At 46.1% G+C, this 22,621-nt stretch overlaps 1 protein-coding gene across 6 annotated transcripts; it reads right to left on the reverse strand.

Annotated features, from left to right (window-relative positions):
* Positions 1-1,621: 1,621 nt before the first annotated feature.
* Positions 1,622-21,563, reverse strand: Lgals8 (galectin 8). Of its 6 annotated transcripts, none has more exons than XM_052157362.1 (10): positions 21,464-21,563; positions 18,933-19,075; positions 15,408-15,496; positions 13,788-13,998; positions 12,313-12,432; positions 11,527-11,583; positions 10,210-10,236; positions 7,680-7,768; positions 6,063-6,228; positions 1,622-1,837 (listed from the first exon to the last, which is right to left on the reverse strand). In XM_052157362.1, the coding sequence occupies exons 2-10, from the start codon at positions 18,972-18,974 to the stop codon at positions 1,688-1,690; spliced, it is 951 nt and encodes a 316-aa protein (XP_052013322.1). In that variant the 5' UTR covers positions 18,975-19,075; positions 21,464-21,563; the 3' UTR covers positions 1,622-1,687. The 6 variants fall into 6 exon arrangements, with proteins under 6 accessions (XP_052013322.1, XP_052013325.1, XP_052013324.1 ...); XM_052157365.1 differs by lacking the exon at positions 21,464-21,563 and adding an exon at positions 21,270-21,435; XM_052157364.1 differs by lacking the exon at positions 21,464-21,563 and adding an exon at positions 19,650-19,766.
* Positions 21,564-22,621: the final 1,058 nt, after the last annotated feature.

Genomic DNA, 22,621 nt, shown 5'->3' on the forward strand with positions numbered 1-22,621 from the left:
GCGACACTACTGCTGGTTTTGAAGTTCTCTATGTAGAACTGTTAGGTGAGGCTGAAAATGAGAGGTCCGACAGAATTAAACCAGTTTGCCCTCAGGATCTACAACCTGGAAGAACTATTCCAGAGAGAATTCATTCTAATTTAATATAAAACTTTAATGCAGAATTAGGACAAGCAAAAAGGCATTTTGCAGTTTAGAAATAGAATTTAGGAATATACAACGAAATGTCTACTAAATTCCAGCAGCTTTAAAAAAAGACCAGAATCTAAGAACAAAGACTGAATCTATTCAAAATCAGTTTTAATAGTTTTGTATAAAAATAGAAATGAAAAATAAGCTTTTGTATGAATGGACTTTTATTATTTCCTGAGTGCCTTTCAGACCCTGACATCTCAGTAATATGCATTCTTTATGAAGAAGTAACTCTGGGGGATTCTACAGCCTCCTGGTCTCCCTACAAATTACCCAGTTCCACCCACCACACCATATGAGTTTTTAAGAGTAAACATTTGCATGAAAATGAAGGACTAGCAGTTGTTGCCTTGACCACTTCCTAAAAAGTAAGATTGCTGATGGCATTATTTCCTGTGTAGGATTACATATATATCTGGGCAAATTGACTGAATACTCCTAAACCCTGGTAGAATTTTATCCTATGGCTTAATATCATACAATGATCTCCCCACACCCAAACCTTTGGACCTGTGGAGAAACACTACCTAGGGCTCCAATCAAATCCTTGAAGTTAAGTTACAGGAGTACAGAAGCTGACTTAGCAGACAGAGCAGTGCCTGACCTCGCTGCTGCTGATGTAGACCGACATCTTTAGACCAAAAGGCAGGCACGGGGGCTGCTCTCCACGCCAGTTCACCCTTTCACATTACCCTCCTGGATGGGGTTTGCTTTGATAGGGTTTGTTTTATATATTCACTGTATATCCAAGAGGGCTTTATGAACTGTTTATGCAACTTCTACCTCACTTTGCCACAGGCGCACCACACACACACACACACACACACACACACACACACACACGCCAATCAACCAGCCAGTGTTTGCTTGGAGCAGAACACTTGTTTTGACATTCAGGGTTTTGGCCTCAGTTTTTCTGTGTTCAGCATCATTCATTTTATAAAGTTAAAAGCAGTGAGAGCTAAATCAAGGCTATGCAGTCTTCAATTACAGATGTGATAGAATGTTGCTGGGGAAGTAGTGTTTTCCACCCATTAGTATATTTTTCTGACCGTAACTGCAAAGGCTGCTAATGGGGTTAATGCAGTGCCAGCAGGAAGACCCTTATTAGGAGAAGAAACTGGTTATGTGACATGGAAGTGCTAGAAAACAAGGACCACACAAGTTCTGGGCACTGTTGTGTCTGGCCAGCTGAGAGAATATCACTATTAACTAGTATATATAGTATATTAGGCACTTAACTATTTGTTGACTATAGTCTTTAAGAGGGGCCCAGTGTGCAGAGCCTTGCTGGCAGTGAGCTATGACTGCCCCGATCTGTTTCTCTGAATGTAGAGGTCGCCACACTGCATGGACAGGCCTGACAACACCAGAAGGACTTGATGTAGTAGCTCAATTTAACGATAGAAACAATGTGGTGAAAGCCAGATGCGTTTGACATGGCCAGTATCAGATATGCCATTTTGTATTTCGGGGGTTTTGGCAGTCATGGTAGCTACCAGCTCCTTACATCCAGCAAACGGATATCACCATCAACTGATAGTGTGTCAATACTGCTTAGGTCTTTAAATCTGTGTTTGTACTCCAGGCTGTGCACACCATTTACTGCAACCTTGAATTCTCTGACGTCACAGTAAATTATCATCTGAAAAGAAAAGAGATGCACCATCAGTAGCTGCCTTTCATTTTAGAACTTAAGTTTCTTCTATACTAACAGAGAGTCAAAAGGAAAACTATTTGAGCTCGGACATGTTTCCCCAGCCTTCTGGGTGATTTTAAAGAAGACCCAAGTCCCCAATATATCACAGTGGCATCTTCCGCTTCAACCCACTTCAGGTCCTTCCCTTACTGGTCCCCTATCCCCGTCTGCTCCTGGTTCTCAGAAGACTGGGATGTGTCTCTCGTCATATTTGGGGATTAACAGAAAGCTGCTGGTTGCTGTTCCACTTCCTTCCCCTTCCGGAGAAGCTGGGTCTTGAACCCTGAATATCATGCCTTGATGCTAGAAGTCTGATCCTGAGGTCTTAACCACATCAACTGATAAGGTTCCAGTAGCTTGAAACACTTGGTAAAGAGAACAGTTATTGGCAATCCCGTTATGTTTCTAACCCTGGTCTCCAGGTTCTCCCAGCATCCCTCAGTCCCTATCTGTTACAAGGCATGGCTGGCATGCCCTTCCCCCAGAGGAAATTCTCTACATAATTCGGACCTTTTGGTTCCTCCCGGCTCCTCTGTAGGCTCTGCTTGCTCTCCCCTGTGCCCACTCCCTTGGCTCTATCTCCACCGCCCCCTTATCTGTAAGGCAGCACTTCTGGCCTCATTCTCTGAAAGCTGGGAACCTGACAAGGAGCCATTCCCAAGTAAACTGCTGTTATAGTTGGCTGATGACGTCGGTGAAGAACCCTGTTACTAACTCTGCCCTTGCTCAGAACATATCCGCTTCTTCCTGTTTCCAAAACCCTTTTAGGGCCAAGTTCTAGGCTTTGTGCAGTAATTGGCATGTTGGGAAATTATCACTATTGTCTATCCTCCAGAGCACTCTCCTAAAAGTAAAGCTAACATTCAAAGCTAGGATCCAGGAACATTGCCTGAACACCTAACCCTGCACTTTGCTCTACACTGTACCTATGTAAGTAGGGCTGTTGATTGTGCCAAATGTCCACTCACTAAGAAAGCCAGTTGGATGGGCCTGCACTGTGTTCCTTGCCTCAGTGAAGCATCAGAAGACAGCACAGCGTGGCCTTGGACCTGCCCCATTCCCAGAGATTAGATGAACAACAAACTTGAATCTGCAAAGACGCACACTATGGGTCTAATCTTTACGGAATAAGGGGGGCTTGAACATGTAATATAATTGATCAGAATCAAAGTATGCTATACAGGGAATTGGGGAAGTAAGTATTACTTGATATCTTCCCAAGAATGGGAGAAAATCCCAAGTTCAACTAGCTGAAAGGGATTTTCGATGAAGAATATTTAATAAGTCTCAAAGCATACAGTCTCCTGTTGTATGACTCAGCAGGAAAGGAAGCAGCTGCATACTAGAAAGTTCCCTCTGTTGTAGCAAAATAAATGCTTCATCTAAACCAAAAGCAAGGCAGTGACCTGTAGTCAGCCTAGACAAATGGCCAATAGCAGAGACCCTCCCTAGTGACTTCAGAACAGCCAGAGTGATTGAGGATTCAGTGTGCTTGCCTGGGAGATGCTGGGTTCTGAAAGAGTGGGGCTGGAGAGGGTTAGTGGACAAGAGCACTTGCTGGGCGCCCAAGCGCCTGCTGCGGTAGATTGGGGTACAGAGAGCAGCACTGGGCCTGCTGCCTACCAGCTCAGCTCCAGGTTCCGTGAGTTCTTGTCTCAAAGAAAAAGGCGAGGAATGGTAGAGCAGGCCTGTGCACACACATTAACACGCACATAGACAATCAGGGTAAGGACATTTTAAGTGCAAGATCTTGTTTACTTGAAAACAGTGACCGAGTGGAAGGATCTGCAAGAACCTCAGGAAAACATACTGACAAGTCACAAGTTTGACCCAAAGAGCGTTACCTTGGGAGACAGCATGAGCTGTTGCAGCACAAGCACTCACGAGGGAGGCGGGCCCAAGTACGGAGGAGGGAGGATGCAGGTGAAGTGTACTGACCTGTCTCCTCCCTGTCTCCTAGGCTGAGAAAGCCTGTCAGCTCTAAGCCCACAGGAAAAAATATGTCTGGAATGGGCTCCATGTAACTTTTTTTAGAGGATTTATGTTAGTTTTAATTATGTGTATGTGTGGTATGTGGACATGATGCAGGTATCAGATCTAAAGCTGGAATTACAGGTAATTGTGAACTGCTCAGTGTGGGTGCTGACTGGAAACTGATTTCAGGGCCTCTGCAAGAGCAGTATACACTCTTAAGCACTGAGCCATCTCTCCAGCCCCTGCTTCATCTACTCTTAATAGCATTATCTAGCCGGCGGTGGTGGCGGGACACGCCTGTAATCCCAGCACTCTGGGAGGCAGAGGCAGGGGGATTTCTAAGTTCGAGGCCAGACTGGTCTACAGAGTGAGTTCCAGGATAGCCAGGACTACACAGAGAAACCCTGTCTTGAAAAAACCAAATCCAATATCATCTAACATACTAGTCAAAATGGAGGTAAATGTTTTAATTTTCGCTTTTCTTGTTTTCAGCATTATTTGTTATTATCTTTTTATTTCAGCATCATAGATTGAGACCCAGTTATACTGCTGGGTTCCTGTCAGCATCAAGGACCAGCTTCCTTACAAAGGAAGGAAGTCCTCAGTCTCCATCCTGTGCACCCTGGGTTATCCCGTACATACTGTCCTTTGCCAACAACCAACTCTGAGCCATACCTCCCACTTCCAGTGACTGGTTCAAACTGCCCTAAACTTGACCTTCCAGCTCTTGCTCAGCTTTCTGAAGTCACAACCAGCACCTACACCTTCAAAGACCCTTCCATGTGTAATCCCTATCATTCGACCTTCCAAGCACCAGGAGCCTCCTTACCCTGGAACTTGGAAATAATGTCACATCAAATTGCCACCTTCTGATCACCTTGACTGTTGATGCTTCAACCACCAATTTGCTGACTCCCTGAGAACTCCAGGAGTTTAGAGCAGCGGCTCTCAGCCTGTGGTTGTGACCCGTGAACCCTTTTGCAGGTGTCACCCAAGACCATAATTACATTATGGTTCACAACAGTAGCAAAATGAGTTATGAAATAGCAACAAAAATAGTTTTATGGTTGGGGGTCACCACAACATGAGGAACTGTATCAAAGGGTCACAACATTCGGAAGGTTGGGAATCACTGGTTTAGAGCACATGAGTTTAAAATGTTGCTGGCCAGTAGTGGTGCGTGTCTTTAATCACAGCATCCAGGAGGCAGAGGCAGGCAGATCTCTGAGTTCGAGGCCAGCCTGGTCTACAGTGTCAGTTCCAAGACAGCCAGGGCTACACAGAGAGGACTATACTGTCTCAAAAAACAAAAAACAACAAAAAATACCAAAAAAGGGAAAGCGTAACCTAAGTTAACGGATGCCACTCTCTCTCCAGTTAGGAAGGAGACACCACTCTGCAGTTAGGAAGCACCTCAGAGGCTTTGGGAAGAGCCACATGTTAACAATACTCCCTGGGGACTGGAAACTGTACACCTTCTGATTCACAGGTCCGGTGTGCTAATCCCTGACTATCTGCCAACAGGGGCAGCCCTTGGAAAGACTGCCCTCTGGAAGTGTTGAGGGTGTGGGAAGTGTAAGCAGCAATTTCAGGGTTCTTAACAGATCCAATTAGAAGTACATATGTGGGGCTGGGGACATGAGTCGGCAGATACAGTGCGTGCATAGGACCTGAGTGAGGTAAACCTCTGTGTGCAGCAGCATGTACCTTTATTCCCAGTGCTGGGGTGCAGGGACAGGTGGCTCCCAGGGCTTGCTGGCCAGCCTAACCAATTGGTGAGCTCCAGGTTCCGCAAGAAATATGTCTCAAAAAATGGGGAGAGTTATAGGAAGGCACCTAACATCAACCTCTGGCCTTGACATGTGCATGAGTGTGCGCAACTGCATCTGGGTGCTTGTGTGCACACACACATAAACATATACCAATAAAAGTATATCTGTGGTTCCCATACTGTGACAAGATTCCTGCCAAAATCCCTTGGGGCTACATAGCTGTTGTCACTGACAAATGTCAAGTATTCTGGTCCTCCTGTTTGCACCAATGGCCCATGTTCAGATGACAACTTCCATGGCCAGTGAACAACAACATATATTCCCTACATAGAGGACTGGATTTTATTTAAATAAAAGTTATTCCGCTGTGTTCTCAGGATTCATTTTCCTGTTCCATTTCAAAGCAAAACAAACCATCATCTTACCTCAAAGTACATCCCAGAACTAAATGGGAAGCAGGTAATATTTCTCTCCTCTTCTCCCCAGGCATCCTGAAGAAAGGAATTTCTTACAAATGCTTTCACATTCAGGCGTGGGTTCAAGTGCAGAGCGATATCCCTTGATTTTCCTGCCACTAGGTCAACGTTAAAGCTTTGAGAGAAAGAAAAGCAAGCTCAGACTTAAAGTACACTTCTAACTTCAGTCCGTATCCATGCACATGGGAACAGGGAGAAGGGACTTCCAGCTCTACATGCCACTGACACATGTGCAACGTGAGACTAGGATCAGCACTAAAGCTAAGGTCCAGCTGAACAGCAACTGGGGTTCAGAACAGCTGAACCCCATGAGTACTTCAGGCTGCACATGACTCAGCGTCTTCTCCATCTTCCAATCAGTCCCCTTCTTGAAAGCCTGCTATCAAGGAAAAGCTTCCAAGAATATGGGCATCTTTGAAAAAGGGGTGTGCCTGTGTGCATGCACACGCGCGCGCGCGCGTGTGTGTGTGTGTGTGTGTGTGTGTGTGTGTGTGTGAGAGAGAGAGAGAGAGAGAGAGAGAGAGAGAGAGATACTAGGTATCTTCCAATACTACTTTCTAACTTACTCGAGAGAGAGAGAGAGAGAGAGAGAGAGAGAGAGAGAGAGAGAGAGAGAGAGAGAGAGAGAGAGAGAGAGATACTAGGTATCTTCCAATACTACTTTCTAACTTACTCATTTTTAAAAGATTCATTTTACTATTTTAAGCATGCATAGGTGCACGGCTATGTGGAAGTCAGAAGAGGGAATCAGATCCCCAGAGCAGGAGTCACTGGGGGTTGTGAGCTGCTTGGCATTGGTGCTGGAAAGTGACCTCTACTAAAGCAGTACATATTTAGATCACTGAGCCATGTCTCTAGCCCCTCTACCTTATTTTTTAACAGGATCTCCCCTGGGATCCTCTTGTCTCTGCCTCCCAGGGCTGGGGTTATAGGTATACGCCACTACACTTTCAAACAGGTATTGTTAATCCAGACTTTACCTACTGACCCACCTCCCCTGCCTCACTCCTGAAATCTCTTCTTTCTTTTTTTCTTTACTTTCCTTTTCCTTTTCTTTCTTCCTTCCTTTTTTTTTTTTTTTTTTTTTTTGAGACAGTCTCACTGTGTATTCCTGGCTGACCTCACAGAGATTTACCTCTCTCTGCCTCCTGCATGCTGAGATTAGACATGCACTACCATGCCCAACCAGAAAAGATTCATAAAGCACAATCTTCTGTATCATAGAAGGGAGACCTGACCTGGTATAACTGGCCTGGCAGAAATGAAGATGTTATAAAGACAGATGAATGCAACTCATCTATCACTGTTGAAACAGTGGCCTCCAAGAAATGGGGGTTTGCCAGGAATCTCATTGCAGAAGGAACCAGTACCAGTCAGAGAGGGAACTTGTCAGAGCTCCTCACCAGGTGAAACAGAGCCTGGTAGGCCCCTGGCAGTGGGGCTGCACCTTGTCAGGGACTGCTTAGATGTACAGACCCTTGGCCCTCTAAACTTCAGAGCCAGCAGCTCAGCAGCTCCACCAACATAGCCCAAGTGCACAAGGCACCGGTGCAGCAGCAGACTGACCTTTTGGCATTTGTATTCACTTCTCCTTTAATGACAACGGTTCGTCCAGGGCCCATGGAGGCATTCAATCTTGCTTCAAATGGCAGGCTCTGAAAAGGGGCCACAGTCAGAATGAGGCATCTTCAGAAAGGGCTTTGTGGGAGACACACACACAGACACACACACACACACACACACATACACACATATACACACATACACACACATGCACACGCATACACACACACATGCACACGCATACACACACATACACACACACATGCACACACATACACACACACACACACACACTGATTTACCTAAGGTCCTTCTGTCTAACGGGACCAGCAGCCCACACAGGTGGCACAGACACGCCTGAGGACACCTCTGAGAATACAGTGCATGGGGCTGCCTTGGGCTTCAGCTGTGCACGGAGGTTACGTGTAGTAGCTAATTAAAACTTAATTTCTTTTTTATTTTACTTACTTATTTTTTAGACTATTTATTTCATGTATATGAGTACACTGTCACTGTCTTCAGACACACCAGAAGAGGGCATCGGATCGCATTACAGATGTTGTGAGCCACTATGTGGTTGCTGGGAATTGACTGAACTCGAGACCTCTGTAAGACCAGTGGGTGCTCTTAACCACTAAGCCATCTCTCCATCCCAAAACTTAGTTTCCGCACAGAGTTAAACTGTTGGCTCTTCAAACCCTAGACAAATAGCTGGAGGTAGGATTTTGGTGTGAGTGACAGTAACATCTATGCTCTTGGTGTAGACAGTTCTGGATATGATTTTGTAACTATTTGTTTGCTACTTTATGTGTGTTCTTCCTGGGTTCTTCTCCCAACTGTCTCTTCACAATATCTTCTCTGGCTCAGCTCAGCTTGTCAGTAAGCCATTTTAAGGGTAGGGCCGTTGGTATAACTTCGGAAGTACTCTGAAATTTAGAAACTCAATCCCTGTGTGTCCTGTGTTTGGACAACCTGCATAATCTGTGGTTGTTCTGGATGGCATTTTTCAATACTTCCCCCCACCCCCAGAAGTATCTGCCACTTCATCCCTGTTTATTTTAAGGATTGTCTCTGGTAGTATTCTCTCAATACTAATTTGAGTTGCCCACTGCTGTAATAAACTCATCCCCATACATTTATGACTGTGTCAGCCACACGAGGCTGTTTGACCTTCCTGTCTGGCCTTCTGAGCCCACACATTTAAGCTATTGCACACTTTGTTTTATCTGAGATAACTTTCCAATTCCTACAACCTGAGCATAAACCTTGTGAAGTGGTCATCCTGAAGTCCAAGATTTTTGTGAAATCAATAGTTACATCAGCTCCTGGACCCTCCAACCCTTCTGCTTCAGTGCCAGTCACTTGCAACTTTAATTCTGGCCTCTGATCATTAATGACTGTTTTCTAGAACACATATTTTCCTGTATTTCCAAATCCTCTGATCTTTCTACTAGAGCAGCTTTGCCTTTGATATCAGGAAACAGGAAAAAGCTTTGCCTTTGATATCAGGATTGCATCTTTTTTTTTTTTTTTACATAAGCCATTCTTTTCATTTCACCTTTGAACTCTTCATCTATTACTCCTGGATGCACAACCCTTCCTGGGGACGTCACACTGCTCCTTCCAGAGACCATTCCTGCTGTCTCTGGGGGCAAAGGACCACAAGCTCCAACAGTTACTTTATAACATCGAGTTTTTAGGAACAGAGTAAGATGTCCATCTATGGCCTCGGCTAGCGCAGCACTGCCCGCAGCAGCATGCATCATATCTGCCACACTTAGCTGAGGTTTTTCTGCTTGTTTGTTGTTTCCTGGTCGACAGGAGCAAACAGCTCTCTGGAGCCTGAAGCTGCACTCTTGCCTTTGCTCTGCAGGACTTAAAATCAACCCCGCTTCTGCCTAGCCCCATGGGGGTGCCAAATGGAGTGGTTCATAAGTGTTTTTGCTATTTTGTGTGGGTTCTTCAAGAGTTCTCCAGTGTTTTAACACCATCTTCACTATCAGCTCCCTGTCTCAGCTGTCCCTGTCTTGTCTTCTCCTCTTTGACCCTACTCTGCTGTCTCCTGAACCCTCCTCCTCTCAGCCTCTACTGGCTTTTTATATCTCTCTCCTGTTCTCAGAAGTTTCAGAGGCAACCAACACTAAAGAGCATAGGGTCCTTTAAAGTGCTAGGCACACAAAATAAATCATAGAACATGACTTTAGAAATGTCTCCTCGCTGGGCGGTGGTCGCACACACCTTTAATCCCAGCACTTGGGAGGCAGAGGCAGACAGATTTCTGAGTTCGAGGCCAGCCTGGTCTACAGAGTGAGTTCCAGGACAGCCAGGGCTACACAGAGAGACCCTGTCTCGAAAAAACAAAAACAAAACAAAACAAAACAAAAAGAAGAAATGTCTCCTCTACCGCCACATTACAAGAAACAGTCCTACAATCAAGTGTGGAAAGAATGCAGCTGACCTCAAGGTTCAGCCGCTTGTGCTCTAGGTCATTTACAAAATACTTCATATGTAATAACCAAGCAGAAGTACTCACCAACTGGAGCTTGCCAGACTTCTGTATCTGGTGGAAGAAAAAGATAAGTGACCACGACCTGCTGGGCAGCTGACAGGTTTGCCATCTGCTGTGGCTTCGTGTGTCAGGGCCCTATCTGCCCCGGTGCGACACAGGCAGCTGCATGACAGGCACCTTGGAGCTCACAAAGAGCAACCCGGTCCAGCATCCTCATGTGAACCTTTATCATCCACACATCAGCAGTCACAAAGGTTTACATGTGAGCTCCCAGCACGTCTTGCCTGGCCTCCCAGAGAACTCTCCAAACACTGGCATGTTGACTTGTCTGCAGGCACAGATGTGCAAACAGGCCTTGCTTCTTAAGAACAGAAGTCAGTTATAAAACTGTTCTTGTTACTTCCAGGAGCAGAGAATTTATCTGAAGGGCTCCTGATGTTCAGTTTTTACAGATGCTTCCTGCTAGTACCTCTCAACACACCAGGGAGGCAGAGTGCTTTTTACATACAGCTCAGGCGCAGTCATTTAGACTAATATGCCACATGTCAACAAAAACACAATGCCCAGCACCATAAAGCTGTATGTAAGCCTTTTGGCTCTTAGCTGACTGCTTCTATCCTGACCTCACATGAAAATTTAATTTGGGAAGCTGGGGAGACAATTCAGTTGGTGGGGTTCCTGCTACATACCCATGTAAAATCCAGGCATGGGAGCTTCATAAATGCAACTCCAGCACAGGAGAGACAGAGAAATGATGAGCCCAGTAGCTAGCGGACTGGCCAGCCTAGCCAACAGGGAGTCCCCGGCTCAGTGAGAGACCTTGTCTCAAAAAAGACGGTGAAAGAACGAGAGAGATGGCTCAGAGGCTAAGGCTCTTGCAGGGCAACCAAAAGGCCTCAAATGCTCAACACCCACATAAATGCTGGCAGGCTTGGACGCTGGATCACAATCCTAGCACATGACAGGCTCTCTAGAGCAAGCCAGCTACGTAGACTAACTGAACTGACAAGCTCTGGGTTCAACTAAGAGACTGCCTGAAAAAGTGGAGAGTGATAAAAGAAGACAGCCAGTGATGTCCTGACTTTCACCACAGGCACCAGCGCACATGTATAAATGCATTCACATACTGAAGACATTTACCTGCAAAATAACTTTTTAAAAGATGTAAAACAATTAAGACTTCAGAGTTAGTTGACTTGTGGCCTCCATTGACATGCATACACACATGCACCTGGATACATATGAACACATACAGCAAACTCCATAATTAAAGAAAAAGAACCTTCCTTCCACTGATTGTAACTAAGAACATTTGAGACTGCTGGCACATAGAATATTTACATTTTCTCTGTTTATCTGTGTCAGTCCCAGAGTAGATGTTTCCATACTCTGTAAATCCTGCAAAAGAGCATAGATTAAACACCCATCAGAATATCTTTTTAAAATATTGAACATAATAAAAAATTACCAGTGATACTGAGCATGGAAGACTATTTATTGATAACTGATTTTAAAAATGCAACTTAGCACTAGGGGTCCCCAAACTGGCAAGAGTTTGGGAGAGCAAGATCTAATGTTAATAAAAACATGGATAGGGCGGTGGTGGCGCACGCCGGTAATCCCAGCACTCTGGGAGGCAGAGGCAGGCGGATTTCTGAGTTCAAGGCCAGCCTGGTCTACAGAGTGAGTTCCAGGACAGTCAGGGCTATACAGAGAAACCCTGTCTTGAAAAAAAACAAATAAAAAAACCCCAAAAAAACAAAAAAACAAAACAAACAAACAAAAACAAAAACCCATGGTTGCTGGGCATAGCTGTTGAGAATTAAACTGTTCACATCCTTGGAGACAAGCTAGCAATGTCCAAGAAACTTAAATTCAAATACATAGAAAACTGTCTGTCAGAAACATTTCTTCACTCAATGGACAGGAGATACATTAACCATCTGGTAGGCTCACTCTAGATTTAAGGTCCCACCACCAACAAGAGCAGAGCCCAACTAGCCTCAAATATTTATATTACTTTTTACCTAAATGGAAGATGTAAATTAAAATTTCTACCATTTGGTCTGACCGAGTGTGGAAACACTGTCCCCAAAGACCCCCAGGAACGAGCAGAAGGGCACTTGCCGAGCTGAATCTGAAGCCGATGGAGTGAATGTTCACTTTGCCGTAGATGCCCAGTGTGTCGATCTTCTCTGGGCTGACCCTGTGGGCGTACAGCAGGGCGTGCTCTCCATTCACAGCCACCTGCAGAGACAGCAGGCCGTGCCCTCAGAGCAAGGTGACAGACACCGTGTCTCCAGGGGGTGGCAGTGGAGCTGTGGTAGAGCACTGGCCTACAGTGTGAAGCCCTGGGGTTCATCTCCAGCACCACAAACACAAGTGAATGAGTGAATAAATGGACGGATGAATGAGATGTCCCCTCAGGTTTATTTCTCTCCTGGGTCTCTGCTCACATGGTGGCTGAAAGCTGCTACCACAGTAGCAGAAATTCTGAACTTTTCTGACCTGAAAAGTGCCTGGGTCATCTCCAGTCAGATACATTTGGAAGCACGCGTGTTCCACATGTATCTATCTGTGTAAGCAAGCCCAGGACAACCATGCTCAGGACCCCAAGAGCCATCCGTGAGGTCTGCAAGCCTAAGATGCAGGCTTGCTCTGCCCACCTTCAGTCCCAACCCTTTTCAGGGCTACACTCTGACAGACACCACCCCTATGTGGGGGCACGAAGGCACTGAGCTCTCCACATGAAAGCATGCAGCAGCCAAGCAGTGCTAGTGCTTGATCCCAGGATCTGGGGGCAGAGGCAGGCAGATTCCCGAGTTCTAGGACGACCTGGTCTACAGAGTGAGTTCTGACTTATGTGAGATCCCTTTCTCTGGGTGGGAACACCCTCACTCAGTGGGCTAAGGTTGTATGAGATGATAGGGTGCTATCTGTGGGTCCTTGCACATCACCCCCCAATGCCAGGTCTGTGTCAGAATCCAGGAGGGAGATGTAAGCAGCCCACAGTAGGGCCCACAGTCGGACCTCTCAGTGAGCTTTAAAAATCCCACATACAACAAATCCAGGGCAGCAGCAGTGGGTACAGCTAGGCTGACCAAGACTGAGGACACACAACAGCAAACAGCTTGAGGGGGGTGGGATCCAGTGTCCACCAGGACCTAGACCAAAATGTGCACGCGCTCCTGAAACTGCGGGACCTCTGCTTTACAAGCCCTCGGTGGGTTTGAGGATTGGCACTCTTAGGGGTCTCTGGAGCCAAACTGCAGCCCCAAGAAGTCACTGTGTTCACAAGGCCCCCAGGGCCCGACGGCAGTATCTCACTGTAGGGCTGGGCATGCCCCTGTCCATCAACAAACTGCTCACGCAGACTTTCCTACACTCCAGGCCCACGTGGCTTTTATAATCCACTCCTCTAACTGTGACATGATGCTGTGTGATCCAGAATTTAGCCCTCCTAGAAGAAGTAAGACCTAAGAATGTTCATCTGTTCTGGATCTGTGTTTCCATCTGGACAGTGACGTATCTGATGCCTTCAGTAGATTCAGAGATGTCCCCATGCACGCGCATACACTCCCTCCCCTTCTCTCAGCATCTACCTGGAATTTGTTCTTTAGCACCATGATCACGATCTCAAAGGACTTTTCTTTTCTGAAGGGCATGTTGTAGGTGATCTCCTCCCAGCCCCACTTCTCGTTTATCAGCGTGTTGCAAACAATGCAGTTGGACCTCTTGAAGCGAGGGTTAAAATGGAAGGCCACATCTGCTCTGGGCTTCAGGCTGTTGCCCTGCTGAAAGTCTACCTGGAATCTGGGCAAGGGCAGAGCAGAACCACGTGAGCCTGTGACGGTGAGCCATGGGCAAAGCACAGCCCCCCAACCCGCCCCCAGCACCCCTTCCTTCAGCCACAGGGCCTACAGGACAGCCTGCCCATCTTCCTTTCCAACTTCCTCAGTAACAGAGCTCCACAGCATGAACTGAGTTAAACGACGCAGAACAAGAACTTCCCTCTCCTGTCTGTCTTGGATGCTGGCCTTGTCTGTGTTTGTCCAAATCTGCTGACGAATAGAGGGCAGATGCCAGGGAAACAAACTCCTGGCCTGGGAATCTATTCCAAGCAAGCTGTTCCTGCTCTAACCCTCTCCTGCTCCACACGTCACCCCTGCTACGCATGCACCACCAGCCTTTCAAAGCATCAAAGTGGGGCTTCATTTTTGGTGAAGGTGCTGATCATGAGGCCTGCTCCCAGGGGTACACTCAAGCGGTCTCTATAAGATAATTACCACACGTCACTCTAACCAACCATGTCAGCCACTCAGAACTGGATCCAGCTCTGACTGCCATGATCTGACATGTCATACTCTTCCTTGTCAACTTGACAGAATTGGGGGTCACCTAGGAGATACCCCTATTAGGGTGTGTCTATGAGAGCATTTTCATCGAGGTTTGACTGAGGAGGGAAGACCCACCCTGAATGTAGACTGCAGCACCCAAAGGCTAGAGTCCCTGACAGAATGCAAAAGAGTGAGTGAGCTGAGCCCCAGCCATTTCTCTCCCCACTTCCTGTCTACAGACACAATGTGGTCAGCTGACTGAAGGCCCTGAACACCACTGCAGAGTTGCTGTTACGGCCAGACATTCCCCTCGGGGATGGACTGGACCCTCACATCATGAGCTGAATGGAAAATCTTTCTTCTTATGTTGCTTTTCTCAGGAACAAGAAAAGTAACACCCTGAGTTTATTATACCCAAAGCAGACACTCAGCAATGCCACCAAGAGACTGTCTCGAGAGACACTGGGACAGTGCTGAGACTGTACTGGCACAGCCTGTTACTCGACAACCTCCTTGTCCATCAGTGTATCTGTTTATTTTCAAATCAGACTTACAGCAATGATATAAAAAAAATTCCAGTAACCAACTGGGCATGGTGGTGATGCCTCTAATCCCAGTACTTGGGAAGCAGAGGCAGATAGATCTCTGTGAGTTGGAGACCAACCTGCCTACAGAGTGAGTTCCAGAACAGCCAGGGCTATGTAGATAAAGACCCTATCTCAAAACAAGGCCAAACCACACATTCCAGGAATCTCCGCCCTCTTCCTTCTCCTCCACACACCTCAGCAGGGCTGTTAGTGAAGCAACGATGCCCCAGAGCATCAAAATGCTCTGTCTCCAGTCTCGGAGTGACAGCTGGCCTTCCACCTTCCACAGTAATCTTACCTTTCTGAGTCTTTAGGAACATGCCCACGGATTACAATCAGGGAGCCAGGCTTCAACTGCTCAGTGATGGTGCCAACATAGGGGATTGTCTAAGGGAAAGACATGTTACAAATGTATTTTCATAAGTGAGTGAGTGAGTGAGTGACAAGGTGATTATGACCAGACTCAGTAATCAATGGACACTGATAAGATATGACCTTGAACTTCTGACTCTCGGGCCTCTCTGCCTCCTAAATAAAGATTAGAGGCAGCCACCATGCCCAGGTCACAACTCAGACTTAAAAAGTCAACTGGAGATGATGAGAAAGATACTGAAGCGGATGAAGCAGACGGGAGGCAGAGCCGCCCCAGAGGCTGGCTCCTGACGAGGCCTACATGGGGTTTCCAAGAAGGCACTTATCACGCTAAGCAACAGGACAACACCTGGAGCTTCTCGTCTAGGTGTCTGGAGTGCTGCTGGATGTGAGGCAGACAGCACCTATGTGACCAGCCACAGATAAAACCACGGAGTCTTCAGAGTTTCTCCAGCAGACAACTCCACGTTAGTGTCACGGTGGAGGATCTAAAAGGCCCTGAACACGTGCTGGATTCCTCTGGACTCTGGCAGAGCTGCTCTCTGCCCTTTGGCTGCAGTAAGCTAACAGCCAGGAGTACAGCCCTGGGCCGCTGACGCTCAGGTGGGGCCTCAGGGAGCCATTCCTCAGCTCCACCTGGGGCTCACGTTGATGAGTGGTGATTAATGAGAATAACAAATGAGGCAGACTCAAGTCTGCTAACTTCTTGGCCTGCTGGATACCGAGAGAGGTGTAAGTTCCCACAAGTTGGGTGTGGAAGCTCTAGCTGCACCTGGGAAGCTGAGGCAAAAAGACTAATGTAAGTCGGAGGCTAACCTGGGCTACAAAAGTGAGGCACCCACGCTTATCTCAACAAAAGAACAGGAAAGCAAGAGTTCCTACAAAAACAGCAACTCCAAAATCAATGGGAAGAAATTAAGGGAGTGCGCACAGACGCCACTGGACAGCGTCTCCGGCACAGAATGACTCAATTTGAATGAAAAGAAACTCTGGCTTTTAATTTTTCAAATTCCTTCAGCGAAACAAATGAAAGAAATATACCAAGTAGAAAAAAAAAAAAAAGACACCACCAGTTACAATGTGCACTTTATCTGTTCCAAGAAGCGTTAACATGGACAGAGCTTGCACCCGTGTGGATTAAAACCTTCATGAGGTCAAATGAACAGGAAGCAGTTCCTGTCTTCCACCAAGTACAGAAAAAAAAAATCACACACACATATACTCACAAACACACACACTCACCACATACATACACACATGCATGCACTTTCTCATACACATACATGCATGGACACACACACACACCACATGCACACACATAACACATAAGCCTAAGTCTTGTTTTCTCCAGTCCACAACCTTGAGCTGTTTTTTGCTACAACATGCATAAAATCACTGATTTTATTAACTGATGTCAGATTTTGTAAACCTTTCTTAAACCCACTGCCACATAAGACTATTTCTTCCCAAAATTCAGTTTGCTTAACATGGTTGTTAAACCTTTCTTTCACTGTGGTACTGAAAGTTATGGAGGGAAATTGCAGCTATGTTCTCAACACACAAAACCAGTTCAGTGACGCCACTGGACAGCGTCTCCGGCACAGAATGACTCAATTTGAATGAAAAGAAACTCTGGCTTTTAATTTTTCAAATTCCTTCAGCGAAACAAATGAAAGAAATATACCAAGTAGAAAAAAAAAAAAAAGACACCACCAGTTACAATGTGCACTTTATCTGTTCCAAGAAGCGTTAACATGGACAGAGCTTGCACCCGTGTGGATTAAAACCTTCATGAGGTCAAATGAACAGGAAGCAGTTCCTGTCTTCCACCAAGTACAGAAAAAAAAAATCACACACACATATACTCACAAACACACACACTCACCACATACATACACACATGCACGCACTTTCTCATACACATACATGCATGGACACACACACACACACACACACCACATGCACACACATAACACATAAGCCTAAGTCTTGTTTTCTCCAGTCCACAACCTTGAGCTGTTTTTTGCTACAACATGCATAAAATCACTGATTTTATTAACTGATGTCAGATTTTGTAAACCTTTCTTAAACCCACTGCCACATAAGACTATTTCTTCCCAAAATTCAGTTTGCTTAACATGGTTGTTAAACCTTTCTTTCACTGTGGTACTGAAAGTTATGGAGGGAAATTGCAGCTATGTTCTCAACACACAAAACCAGTTCAGTGACTTTTACCAGGTCTACTGCCCAAGAGTCTCCTAGGGGGTCACCAAAAACCAGTGGCCCTGTCTGGTCTCTATTAACAGTGTGGTGGCAAAAGGAAAGCCGGCACACCTAGAGAGGCTAGCCAGCACAGAAAACCAAAGCACGATCGCCACAGGTTTCCAGAAGACCGGGATGCTGCCTGCATTGTCAAGCAGTTAGTCAGACTTCGCTGCAGCCGGGGCTGGACAGCTCTGCCCAGGCCTCTTGACACTGGCTCGTGGCATTTGCCCTGCTGAACTTCTAAGCAGTGTTGGGAAAACAGAGGGAAGTCTGATACATTAACTTCTTGTGTACAGTTCTCATTTCAAAAACACCACAAAAAGCCAGGTGTGGTGGAATGTACTGGTCTATAATCCCAGTACTGGGGCTTGAGGCAGGTGGATTTCAAGTTTGAGGTCAGACTGGATACCACAGCAATGCCACATCTTAAAACAAGCAAGCAGAAAAACCTAACAAATGAATGGACAGTGAACGGGTAGGTAGACAATGTGGCCTAGTGCTGCCCAACTCATGAAGCCATAGGTTCTACCCTCTATACAATAGATGGACAGACGGACAGGCGAAGGAAAGAAGGAAGCCAGTATGATAGCTCCGCCGGTAAAGGTGCCTCCTGCCAAAACTGATCACCTGAGTTCAACTTTCAGACCCAAATGGTAGAATACAACTTCCCAAGAGTTGTCCCCAGACCTTCCCTTCATGTGTGTGTTGTGGCATCAAGGTTAATGCACACACACACACACACACACCCCACAGCAAATAAAAATGTAATAAAAAACAACAAGGGAAAACTCTGGGAAGTCGGGAAATGGTTCAACTCCAAGAACCCACACGGCAGCTCACAACTGTCTGTAACTCCAGTTCCCCTGGGCCTAATGCTCTCACAAGACACACATGAAGTCAAAACACCAATGTACATAAAAACAAATAATTAAAATTGTTTCAAAAGAAGGAAAAAACTATGTAGAATAAGAAATGCAATTTCCTTTAAAAGTTATGTTTTTAAGGTCTGAGCCAGCACCCACACAGTATCAGTCTCCCTGCAGGAATGCCCTGTGTGCTAACTGATTGTGGTCACGCCTGGCCCCAGTGGATTATTAGAACTTGAGTGTATTTGCGGTCAATCCTACTACAGGCAAAAAATAAATAAGTAAATAAATAATAATAAAAAAAGGTAAAAATCTGTTACCGGGTTATAGATGATATTTTGTAGGTTGTTTAAGGACAACATTTTTCTTTTCCAACTTATTGATATTGTTGATTGGAGTCTCTCTTCTGTATATAGGCTTTACCCACTCTTCATTTAAGGATTACTTAAAGTAAAAACTTGTCCTGTGTAAAAGCAAAATAGAAAAACAACCATGCACAATTTTTCTTTACCTCAAACTTTTCTATGTAAATTATATTATTTTGCTGACGGTTACCAAATAACAGTGTTAGTATAACCAAAGTCCTACCATAGATGCTTTCGTTCTCTTTTTTTTTTTTTTTTTTTTTTTTTTTTAGCCCTGGCTGTCCTGGAACTCACTCTGTAGACCAGGCTGGTCTCAAACTCAGAAATCCACCTGCCTCTCCTTCCCAAGTGCTGGGATTACAGATGTGTGCCATCACCACCCAGCTCCTACCATATATTCTTAATAACATATTTATAGATTAAATAATTTTAAATGATCAGTGGAGGAATTATTTTAAAAATACATAAGGAAGAAATTACATGGAGTTTACTGTTAAAAATACTAAAATTGAGCTGGGCAGTGGTGGCACACGCCTTTAATCCCAGCACTTGGGAGGCTGAGCCAGGCAGATTTCTCAGTTTGGCTACACAGAGAAACCCTGTCTCAAAAAACCAAAAAATTAAAAAAAACAAAAACCAAGAAACTAAAATTGTAAGTGTGGTGGCACATACCTGTAATTGAAACCATTTGTGAGCCTGAGACAGGAAGACCAAAAACTGTACCCTAGCCTAGGTGATTTAGTGAGATCCTGTGTGGCGGTTCACATAAGAATGCCCCCTAGGCTCCGGTGTTTGATTGCTTAGTCACAAGAGTGGAACTATTCCAAAGGATGAAGAGGCGTGGCCCAAGCCCTGCCCAGTGTCTGTCCCTTCCCCGCCTGTGAATCCAGATGTAGAACTTTCAACTGTTCCTCCAGCACTGTGTCCGCCTGCATCCCACCCGCGTCCCAGTCATGGAGACAACGGACTCAAACCTCTGAAACTATAAGCAAGCTCTAATTAAATGTTTTCTTTTATAAGTGTTGCTACAGTCATGGTGTCTCTTCACAGCAGTAGAGACTAAGGCATCCTATCTCAAGACAGTTTTTAAGGGCTAAGGGCACAGTTGAGTAGAGAGCTTGCCTAGTGTGATGAGGCCACGTGCCAGTACTGCAAAGCCAAACAAATCAAAAGTAGTAAATACAAACAAAATACAAGCTAGGAAATCAGTGGTCATTTACACTGAGTTTAGTATGTCTGAATCCCTGGGCTCAAAACACCAAAGGGGGAGGGGCAGGTAAAGGGTTTGGAGGTGTGGCTCAGTGGTACAGTACTTATCTAACAAACTCAAGGTCCTGGGTTCAGTCCCTAACACAAAAACAAGACACAAATATCACTCAAGCAGTGTTATGAAACCATCACAATGTTCATTTAACTTTTCCTATTTGTAGAACAAGTAGGAATCACGTCATAGGATTGTCCCGAGGATTAAACTAGTTCAAATAGTATAAAACAGCTCAGTATGTGTTAGCTATTATTAATAGAAAACATTGCTCTTCTTAACCAGCCAAGTTAAATAAGTTGAGGGTGGGGTGGGGGCGGCACAGTTACTCCTCTAAATACTAGAGGCAATGTTCTGCATCAGCCCGGTTTTAAAGATAAGAATGCTCCCTCCACAGTGCGCGCTCTGTCCAGGGACTCCAACCTAACCGAGCCAGAAACCGAAACTAGAGTTTCCTGCGGTTAACCTCCTACAGTTCCTGTCAGGCTAGCCAAGAGGCACTCACCAAAGCTCCTACTTTTTTACTGGAGAAAAGAAAATTGCATCTCTCTTCCTTACACTCCTAAAGACCCCCACCTAGTATCTGTCTCTCACTCATTTTATTCAGATCCTCTGAACCTTTCATTCTGTTCTGTGCAATTCAGGAAGCACGAACTAGAGGAAAAAGGAGACAAGAGTTGCCATCACCACATCCATAATTGATATCTTTCCCAGAGAGAGAGATCAAGATGGCCTAGGCTGGCTTTAAATAACTAGTGTCCGAAGTCTCCAAGCACGTCTCACCCTCACAGCCACAACAAACCAAGGCTTAGATCTTAGGACGACCCCCAAACCCAGAGTAATTGCGTTTCCCTGTTCCACGGTGGAATCGAATGACTCAGCATCCTAAAGTGCGTGTCTGGAATCACGGAGTGTCACGGAGCTGTCAATCAACTGCCCCGGGCCTTCGCTCTTGGGCGAGTGATGCTCGCCCTTTCCCCGGCTGGGCATGGACACCGCGACAGGTGAGCCGCCAGGCGGAGAGTCCTCACCGCGGCGGGCAGCGTTGTCGCGACACTACCGTCCGAGTACAAGCCTCAAACCACGAGCTCCCGGTGTCCGGCGCCTCGTGCAGGTGTCACGAAGGAGACACGGGATGCCGCGCCCACACGCGAACCACCCTTCGGATCCCTGTCCGGGAACAGTGGTATCCCAATGCCCCGAGCCCGAAGTCGTCAGGACTCACCCGAGCCCGGTGGTGGCAAGCGCGGAGCTCCGACCTGTGTCCCCTGCAGGACGCCGTCCGGGATCCCGGAGCGACTGCAGGCTGAGGGCGGGGTCAGCCCGCGGCCGTTTCCGCGCGAACGACTGCAGGGGCGGGGCGTCCGAATGCAGCGGGCTGGGCTGTTGGGCTCTTCCTGTCACCCACGCAGGCCACGGGCTGGTTGCGGGAGTGGGTGTCTGGCTCACCTCACGTGCTGTAAGCCCCCAGATTGATTTCCACCCAGCTCTACACAAATCGGTCGGGGTGCACCCCTGGAATAACAACCCTTGCGAGGTGGAGGCAGGAGGATCACAAATTCAATGTCGTACTGGAGAACTTAAGGAATTCGGGATCACTCTGAGATAGATACCCCATCTCAACAGTGATAAAAATGCACTTAAACAGTAAATGTGGCGCGTGTAGCTGGGGCCTGGGCCCTCCTGGGTATGCCTCCTTTGGGTCAGAACTGAACAGTGCTGTGAGCCTAGCAGATTTAGCACCCTCTCCTTATTGCCAACAACTAGCCCTGGGTGTGGAGGAACTCGGTTCCTCATTGCCCCAGCAAGAAACCCCAAGCTGTGAGCAGTAGCCAGAACATGTCAACACTGGGTGTCCGACTGGTTATTCTGTGCTGGGGTTTACTACATGAAATGCTTTCTTAGGAAACGGTTTAGACACTGTGGTGCTCGGTTCTGAGCAGAGTAGATGGTCAATAAGCACTTAGCAGCATAGTCAGGGGCCTGTATTGCTGACAGTTTGCCCCGTTTTTTGTCCGAACAAATACAAATAAAACTGTAGGGTGCTGAGGACGGCTGGCCGAGCTGCCTTGTCCTCATGCACTAACAGCCTCAGGGTTATGTTCTTTTCAAGATATTGCCCATGTTGGTTTTTAAAGCACATGTTTGACATAGCCATTTGGTCTTTTCTCTGGTTGTGTGTTTTGTTTTTAACTTGTATTTTTTTTACAAGCATCTTAGCAGCAACCTAGTGTTCTGATTCATTGTTATTTTTTCTCCTTCCTCTTGTCCATTTTCTTTTTCTTTTCCTTTTTAAAATTTTTTATTTTTTTTATTTTTGGTTTTTGAGACAGGGTTTCTCTGTATAGCCCTGGCTGTCCTGGAACTTACTCTGAAGACCAGG

This window comes from Apodemus sylvaticus, chromosome 14, assembly GCF_947179515.1.
Source record: "Apodemus sylvaticus chromosome 14, mApoSyl1.1, whole genome shotgun sequence".
Taxonomy (NCBI): domain Eukaryota; kingdom Metazoa; phylum Chordata; class Mammalia; order Rodentia; family Muridae; genus Apodemus; species Apodemus sylvaticus.

Excerpts from the sequence above, each read along its gene's own strand:
- Lgals8 (XM_052157362.1), bottom strand. The coding sequence starts at position 18,974 with ATGTTGTCCTTAAACAACCTACAAAATATCATCTATAACCCG. Across the intron at positions 13,999-15,407 it reads GTTCCTAAAGACTCAGAAAG|ATTCCAGGTAGACTTTCAGC; the intron begins GTAAGATTACTG and ends GCCCTTGCCCAG. Across the intron at positions 7,769-10,209 it reads AGTCTGGCAAGCTCCAGTTG|AGCCTGCCATTTGAAGCAAG; the intron begins GTGAGTACTTCT and ends GCCCCTTTTCAG.